Source organism: Mandrillus leucophaeus, unplaced genomic scaffold (genome assembly GCF_000951045.1).
Source record: "Mandrillus leucophaeus isolate KB7577 unplaced genomic scaffold, Mleu.le_1.0 Scaffold215, whole genome shotgun sequence".
NCBI lineage: Eukaryota > Metazoa > Chordata > Mammalia > Primates > Cercopithecidae > Mandrillus > Mandrillus leucophaeus.
The window spans coordinates 783,459-792,409 of NW_012102199.1; the positions used below are offsets into that span (position 1 = coordinate 783,459).

Here is an 8,951-nt window from a genome sequence, read left to right on the forward strand (position 1 = left end):
AGAAGAAAACCTAAGGAAAACATTTCTGAACGTTGGGCTAGGCAGAGAATCCATGACTAAGACCTCAAAAGCACAGGCAAAAGAAACAAAAATAGACAAACAGGACTTAATTAAACCAAAAAGCTTCTGCACACCAAAGACATAATCAATAGAATGAACAGTCAACTTTCAGAATGAAAGAAAATATTTGCAAACTATGCACTTGGTAGGCGACTAATACCCAGAATTTACGAGGAACTCAAACAACTCAAGAAAAAAAGAAAGAAAGAAAGAAAGAAAGAAAAACCCACTAAAAAGTGGGCAAAGGACATTGATAGATATTTTTCAAAAGAAGATATACACATGGCCAATAGGCAAAGGAAAACATGCTCAACATCACCAATCATCAGAGAAATGCAAATTAAAACCACAAAGACATATCATCTTACTCTAATCATAATAGCTATTATTACAAAGACAGAAAAGCCGGGTGATGGCTTACACCTGTAACCCCAGCACTTTGGGAGGCTGAGGTGGGTGGATCACCTGAGGTTAGGAGTTTGAGATCAGCCTGGGCCGACATGGTGAAGCTCTCTCTACTAAAAATACAAAAAGTAGCTGGGCGTGGTGGCAGGCACCTGTAATCCCAGTTACTTAGGAGGCTGAGGCAGGAGAAACACTTGAACCCAGGAGGCGGAGGTTGCAGTGAGCCGAGATCGTGCCATTGCACTCCAGCCTGGGAGACAAGAGTGAAGCTCTGTCTAAAATAATAATAATAATAATAATAATAATAAATTGGAACTATCATTCAATCCAGAAATCCCACTACTGGATATCTGCCCAAAGGAAAATAAATCATTATATTAAAAAGATACCTGCATTCACATGTTGATTAGGACACTATTCACAATAGCAAAGGTAGGGAATTAACTTAAGTGTCCATCAACAGAGAATTGGATAAAGAAAATATGATATATATCACAGACTTGGATGGCTCTGGGTCTGAGAGCCCTAGATGAAGGTCAGGTCCAGGTTTCCAGCCAGGATGATTGCCAGGAGGCTGTCCATAGTGGTCGGCAGGAAATGGAATACTACTTATCCATAAAAAATGAAATAATGTCAGCCGGACACGGTGGCTCACGCCCATAATACTAGCACTTTGGGAGAACGAGGGTGAATCATGAGGTCAGGAGATGGAGACAATCCTGATAAAATGGTGAAACTCCGTCTCTACTAAAAATACAAAAAATTACCCAGACATGGTGGCACATGCCTGTAGTCCCAGCTACTCAGGAAACTGAGGCAGGAGAATTGCTTGAACCCAGGAGGCGGAGGTTGCAGTGAGCTGAGATCGTGCCACTGCACTCTCCAGCCTGGGGGACAGAGATAGCCTCAAAAAAAAAAAAAAAAAAGGAAATAATATCTTCTGCAGCAACATGGATGGAACTGGAGGTCATTATCTCAAGTGAAACGAGTCAAACACAGAGAGACAAATACCATAAGTTCTCACTTATAAATGGGAGCTAAATAATGTGTATGCATGGATGTAGTGTGTGGAAAGATAGACAGTGGAGATTCAGAAGGGTGAGGGGGAGAGAGGAGGGAAGATGCTGACAGATTGCTTAATGGGTCGATGTATGTTATTGGAGTGGGGGGTACCCTAAAAGCCTAGACTTGACCACTATGCAATCTATGCGAGTAACAAGGTTACACTCGTACCCCATAAATTAATGCAAATAAATAAAATGAAACAAAACAAAATCAGATGAACACTCCTATTCATCCCTCAAGGCCCAACTCCGGCATTTCCTCACCTGTGCAGCTGTCCCACCCACCCCCGACCAGATCCCTTATTGCCACCTCTGGTTTCTCCTAGTCCTCAACTTCCCTGAACATATGGAGTTGGGGGCGTCTGTATCTGTAATGGGAAGGATCACAGGGTGTGGGGAACCTCCTTACCCAGGAAGGCCTCAGTGAACTCCTTGGTAGCATTGGCGGCCACCTGGGCCAGCTGTTCTTGGCTCATGCACCGAAGCTGGGAGTGTACCGGCTCCAGCCTCTGTAGAAGGACAAGGGTTCCCCACACCTGCTGGGCTAGGATGGAGGCTGAAGTCAGAGCAGCCCCATTCTGCCGTCGGAAGTTGCTGCGGAACCCTGGGTCTCTGGCCACCCCCGCCCCATAGTACTGGCTCAGCAAGTGGCTGAGGGATGGTCGGGGCTCAGGAGTCCGGCTCAGGTAGTCTCCAAGGATGACCCCATCCAGGGCACCATTGAGGAAGGCCGTGGTTAACAGAGATGCCTTGGGGTCCAGGAGAGTAAAGGTCCGAGGGGCAGAGAGCTGGTCCCAGCAGCCCTCAGTTCCCAGGTCCGGATGGCTCTGGGTCTGGGGACCCTGGAGGAAGGTCAGGCCCAGGTTTCCAGCCAGAGTGACTGCCAGGAGGCTGTCCACCATGGTCGGGGGGGTCTTGGCTTTGGCATCTGGCAAGGAAGCTTGGACATCTGGACAACCTGTTGTAGCATCTGGAGAGTTGGCTCCAATATCTGCAGTGGTGACATCTGGAGAGGCATCCCTGAGTCCTGGGGAGGAGGTGGCTATTACATCTGGAGCAATGGCCACAACATCTGGAAAGGTGACTCCAGCCTCCCGAGAGGTAGCTGTGCTGTCCAATGGCAAGTTTATGACCTTGCGCCCTTGCAGCCCTGCCTCCAGCCCTGCCAGCAGAGGCTCCACAGCCACAGTCGAGCCATCGGGTGCCAGCACCACCCCGTATTCCCGCCCTTCTCGTACGTCATGTTGGGCCACCTCCTTGATCAGGCCTTGCAGCTCTGGGCTCAGTGGGTAGGGATCCAACTCTGCAGCATCGAGGCTCTGCACCCCCAGCAGGAAGTGGTAGAGGCGATTGTGGGGGCCAGAGTTTGAGGCTGACAGCAGCCACGCAGAAGCTGTGTGGCTGGCATTGGCAGCAGGCACCTTCTGCTCCAGCTCAGCCAGGGCCTGGATGACAGAGTCCATGAGCAGGGGCAGGGAGGCTGCAGGAGGAACGAATGTGTTAGCCCAACCCCACCCATTGCTGAGCTTCCTCTTATTGATTCCACTTCTTCCCAATGCTCCCAGCCCTCCATCTGATAACCCTGTGACCCCCAATGCTATTCTTGTATAGATGAGGAAACTGAGGCACATAGACTGTTGCCTGTTGGCTAAAGAGTTCAGACTGTCTGTGAGTACTAGGGAGCCATAACAGGTTTATGAGCAGGAGAGAGGTGTGACCAGCCTGGCATCCTAAGACTCCTTTCTTAGGCTTAGATTTGTTTATTTGGCTGCCATAAGGAAATGGATTTTTGGGGTGCCAGGATAGAAAAGGGGAGACAGTGTGGAGGTGAGAGATGAAGGTGGCAGAAGGTAGGTAGTGACATTGCAGTGGACAAAAGTGGAAAAGTCCCCAGATCTTGAGAAGCAGAGATGGACGGTCTTTTGTGATGGATTGAAGTTAAAAGTTGGGGATGTTAGAAGGAAAGGTATTTTGAAAGATGCCTGGGACTGGCTGCGGTGGCTCAGGCCTGTAATCCCAGCACTTTGGGAGGTCAAGGTGAGAGGGTCACCTGAGATCAGGAGTTCAAGGCCAGCCTGGTCAACACCGTGAAACCCCATCTCTAATAAAAATACAAAAATTAGCCAGGCACGGTGGTGTGTGCCTGTAATCCCAGCTACTCGAGAGGCTGAGATGGGAGAATCACTTGAACCCAGGAGGTGGAGGTTGCAGTGAGCCCAGATCGCGCCACTGCACTCCAGCCTGGGCAACAGAGTGAGACTTTGTCTCAAACAAACAAACAAAAACAAAAAACATAAAACAAAAAATAAAAAATAAAAGGTCAGGCGCGGTGGCTCACGCCTGTAATCCCAGCACTTTGGGAGGCCAAGGAGGGTGGATCACCTGAGGTCAGGAGTTCAGGACCAGCCGGATCAACATGGCAGAACTCTGTCGCTACTAAAAATAAAAAAATTCGCTGGGCGCGGTGGCACACCCCTGTAATCCCAGCTACTCAGGAGGCTGAGGCAAGAGAACTGCTTGAACCCAGGAGGTGGAGGTTGCAGTGAACACAGAACCCCCTCACTGCATTCCAGCCTGGGTGACAGAGTGAGACTCCATCTCAAAATAAATAAATAAATAAAATTAAAATAAATAAATAAAATAAAAAGAAAGATGCCTGAGAGGCAGGGGGAGGAGCAGGATGGACTTGTGCCATGTTGGGGAAATGTCAGTGGCTGAACTGCAAACCTAGAAATGCTAAGTTAGGCTCAGAGCTGGTTCAGAGATGGGTTATCAAATAATAGCTAACATTCAGTAAACATTTACTATGTGCTAGCTAGTAGTCTAGGTAACTTATATATTAATAATTTAACTCATTTAATTTTCACAACCCTTGTGAATTAGGTCCTATTAGCCCCTGTCTTAGTATGTTGGTGCTGCTATAACAGAATCTCTGAGGTTGGGTAATTTATAAAAGACAGAAATTTGGCCGGGCGTGCTGACTCATGCCTGTAATCCCAACACTTTGGGAGGCCAAGGCAGGCAGATCACTTGAGGTCAGGAGCTTGAGAACAGTCTGGCCAACATGGTGAAACCCCGTTTCTACTAAAAATACGAAAGTTAGCCAGGCATGGTGGTGGGCGCCTGTAATCCCAGCTACTCGGGAGGCTGAGACAGGAGGATCTCTTGAACTCGGGAGGTGGAGGTTGCAGTGAGCTGAGATCGTGCTGCTGCACTCTAGCCTGGGCGACAGAGTGAGTCTCTGTCTTAAAAAAAAAAAAAAAAAAAGAAGAACAGAAATTTATTTCTCATAGTTCTAGAGGCTGGGATGTCCAAGATCAAGGCACTGGCATCTGGGACTTCCCAGCCTGCAGAACTGCAAGAAAGTAAATTTGTCTTCTTTACAAATTTACTCGGTTTCAGGTACTCTGGCATAGAAGTAAGTACAAAGGGACTAAGATAGTGTCCCTTTGCAGATGAGGCATCTGAAGCACAGAGAGGTTAAATTACCTGCCTAAGGTCACACAGCAAGGAAGTGGCAGAGGCAGGATTTGCCTTTTTGTTTTGTTTTGTTTTGTTTTGTTTTTTTGAGATGGAGTCTTGCTCTGTCATCCAGGCTGGAGTGCAGCAGTGCTCAGCTCACTGCAACCTCCGTCTCCTGATTTCAAGTGATTTTCTGGCCTCAGCCTCCTGAGTAGCTGGGATTGCAGGTGCCCCACGCCTGGCTAATTTTTGTATTTTCAGTAGAGATGGGGTTTCACCATGTTGGCCAGGCTGGTCTCGAACTCCTGATCTCAAGTCATCTGCCCGCCTTAGTCTCCCAAATTGCTGGGATTACAGGCCCAGCCAGAGGTAGAATTTGAATCCAGGAAGTCTTACTCGCCACACTCTCCTGTCTAGAATCTAGGTTCTTCTCCAGTCCACCACCTAATTCCTGTGTAGCTTTGTTCTTCTCTGCAAAAAAAAAAAAAAATTACCCTTTCTGGCTTCTCCACCAAATCATTTCTCTTTCTTCCTAGACTAGCTCTTACGTCTCCTCCTCCAGGAAGCCTTCCCTACTTTTGCTCCCCAGGCCACAGATTCCTCCCCCTATCCTTGCCCTGACTCTGTGGAGCTGGGAATATCTATGTCCACATGCTGGAGGTTCTTTGAGAGCTTGAGTCTCCAGCCTCACTTCATGCAGGGCAAGACACAGATGGGACAGCAGTACACCTTCTGCGGAGCCAAGAGGTTTGGTCCCAGAACTCTACCCCCTGACTCACCTGTCCCTGGGTCTGACCACAGTAGCAATCCGAGCAGGATCCAGAGGACACCCTGGGCCATTGTTGCTGGGTTCCAGCTTCCAAGGGATATTCCTGGTTGGCCTCGGCAGAGAACCTCGGCAGTGCTGGACGGAGACAGGCACAGAGAACTGAGCAGAGCCTTTGGCCACTGTCAAAGTCCAGTGGTGAATGACAGACCTGCCTCTCGTAGAGCTGTGGGCGGGAGGCAGCAGGGACATGGGGCAGCGTACCCTGGGTCAAGGTCATCTGGGCCTCACGGTCTCCCCCAGTCTCTTCTGTCCCTCCTAGGCTGAGGTCAGTGGTCAGGAAGCCAGGCCCATCCCCAGTGGGGCCTGAAGACCAGGTGGTTCAGGCTCTATAAACTCTGCCTATTCTCCAGAGAGGTAGACCGAGGCCAGCCCAGCAAGCCCTGTCCCCTCCCCATGGTGACAGCTCTGTAGCCACTGCTGGCCACCAGAGGGGACTCTCAGCTGCCGCCTGCTCTACTGGTAAGACCAGCTGTGTTGAGGGAGAAAAGAGAAGCAGAGGCCTGAAGTTGGCACTGCCTTCTGCTTTTTTTTTTTTTTTTTTTTTTGCAACCAACACTTCAGGCTCAGGCACAGCATGGGTGCGGGGGCTGAGGACGGTGTTTGCTGAGGCCTGAAGTTGGCACTGCCTCCTGCTTTTTTTTTTTTGCAACCAACACTTCAGGCTCAGGCAGAGCATGGGTGCAGGGGCCGAGGACAATGTTTGCCAAGGCCTGCTCCGAGCCCACGGGGACCAGGAGCTATCACCTCTCCTCCAGTTCCAGCCCCTAATTCCAAGCCACCAGCAGTAGCTGAGAGCAGGGGTTGAGCTTGAGTGTTCAGAACCCTGGCATTGTCCCAGGAGCTGACTTCTGGACTCACCTGGACTGAGAGTAAATTGTCCTTCCTCTTCTCCGGGTGCCCGTGACTGAGACGTGCAGAATGGGCCCATCTCCCCTTTATTCTGGCATCAGGTGAGGCAGGATGACGAGACCAGGCTGTTGTGTATGTAAATTGCTTCCCTGTGGGGCTCTCACTTCAAAACCACCCCAAGGAGTTTCCAGGAGACCCACTGGGCTAGGGACTCAGCCAGGGCGGGCCTGGGAATGTCCAGCCTGAGCCAGGCCTGGGATTCCCCTGGGGGCCCCCCCTGGGGCCTCCTCAGATGTCCTCTTTCGGGGGACCTCCCAGCAAAAAGCTGGGCACATAGTGGAGGCTCAGGATGTAGGGTGCTAAGGGATAGAGTGAATGGGGGACACTTCCCAGGGGAGTCGAGACAATGTCCTCCTCCAAGCTCGTTTCCCAAGATTTGGGGATAGGAACTCTGCTTGGTAGAACCATGTGAAGGTTGCGGGCTGAGGCAGGGACTAGGGTGAGGCATCCTCTTTGCTGCAAAATTTAAGACTGAAAATCTAAGTCACATATATATATATATATTAGATGGAGTCTCGCTCTGTCGCCTGGGCTGGAGTGCAACAGCACGATCTCATCTCATTACAATCTCCACCTCCCAGATTCAAGCAATTCTCCTGCCTTCCTGCCTCAGCCTACCAAGTAGCTGGGATTACAGGCATGCGCCACCATGCCTGACTAATTTTTGTAATATTAGTAGAGACGGGGTTTCGCCATGTTGGCCAGGCTGGTCTTGAACTCCTGGGTTCAGGTGATCCACCCACCTTGGCCTTGCAAAGTGCTGGGATGACAAGCGTGAGCCACTGTGCCCGGCTGATAAATAATTTTAAGACTTTTTTAAAGAACAGTTTTATTATTATTATTATTTTTAAAGATGGGTCTTGCTATGCTGGCCAGGTTGGTCTTAGACTCTGGCCTCAAGCAATCCTCCTGCTTTGGCCTCCCAAAGTGCTAGGATTTTGGGCATGAACCACTGCACCCAGCTTTATTTTTAATTTTATTATTATTATTTTTTGGGACAGGGTCTCCCGCTGTCACCCAGGCTGGAGTGTAGTGGTTTGATCTTGGCTCACTGCCACCCTGCCTCCCAGGTTCAAGTGATTCTCGTGCCTCAACCTCCCAAAGAGCTGGGATTACAGGTGCCCGCCCACCACTTCCAGTTAATTTTGAATTTTTAGTGGAGACAGAGTTTCAGCATGTTGGTCAGGCTGGTCTCAAATTGCCGACCTCAGGTGATCCACCCGTCTTGGCCTCCCAAAGTGCTGAGATTACAGGCCCTTTTTTCTTTTTTCAAACAGACTCTCGCTCTGTTGCCTAGGCTGGAGTGTAGTGGCTTTATCTCGGCTCACTGCAGCCTCTGCCTCCCAGGTTCAAGCTATTCTCCTGCCTCAGCCTCCCGAGTAGCTGGGATTGGCGCCTGTCACCATGCCCAGCTGATTTTTGTATTTTTAGTAGAGATGGAGTTTCACCATGTTGGCCAGGTTGGTCTTGAACTCCTGACCTCAGGTGATCCACCTGCATCGGCCTCTATTTTTAATTTTTTATAGAGATGAGTGTCTCGCTGTGTTGGCCAGGCTGGTCTCAATCTCTTGGACTCAAGGGATCCTCCTGCCTTAGCCTCCCAAAGTCCTGGGATTACAGGCGTGAGCCACCATGCCTGGCCTAGAGCAGCTTTAGGCTCATGGCAAAATTGAGCAGAAGTTACAGAGAGTTCTACCCCCTGCCTTGACACATGCACAGACTCTCCTATTATCACTGTCCAGCACCAGAATGGTATACCTGTTATAATCGATGAACCTTCACTGACACATCATTATCACCCAAAGTTCATAGTTTCCATTAGGGTTTGCTCTTGGTGGTGTATATTCTATGGGTTTGGACAAATGTATAATGACATGTGTCCGCCATTAGAGTGTCATATGGAGTACAGTTAACCCTTGAACAACATGGGTTTGACCTGTGCGGGTCAACTTATGCATGAATTTGTTTCAATAAAAATTACATGGACTGTGCCTGCCTCTCCTCTCTCCCCTTCCACCTCTTCCACCTCTACCACCCCTGAGACAGCAAGACCCCTCCTCTTCCTCCTCCTTAGCCTACTCAACATGAAGATGGTGAGGATGAAGACCTTTATGATGATTCTCTACTTAATGAATAGTAAATAAATTCCTCTTCCATATTTCCTTCCTTCCTTCCTTCCTTCCTTCCTTCCTTCCTTCCTTCCTTCCTTCCTTCCTTCCTTC

General features: G+C 49.4%; 1 protein-coding gene across 1 annotated transcript in view; it reads right to left on the reverse strand.

Moving 5' to 3' along the window:
• Positions 1-6,725, reverse strand: part of PGLYRP2 (peptidoglycan recognition protein 2) — an 8,721-nt gene extending 1,996 nt beyond the window's left edge. Inside the window, 3 exon segments of the mRNA XM_011980620.1 lie at positions 1,866-3,009; positions 5,771-5,895; positions 6,679-6,725. Coding sequence (XP_011836010.1) covers positions 1,866-3,009; positions 5,771-5,831 — 1,205 coding nt within the window. The 5' untranslated portion in view covers positions 5,832-5,895; positions 6,679-6,725.
• Between the last annotated feature and the right edge of the window lie 2,226 nt (positions 6,726-8,951).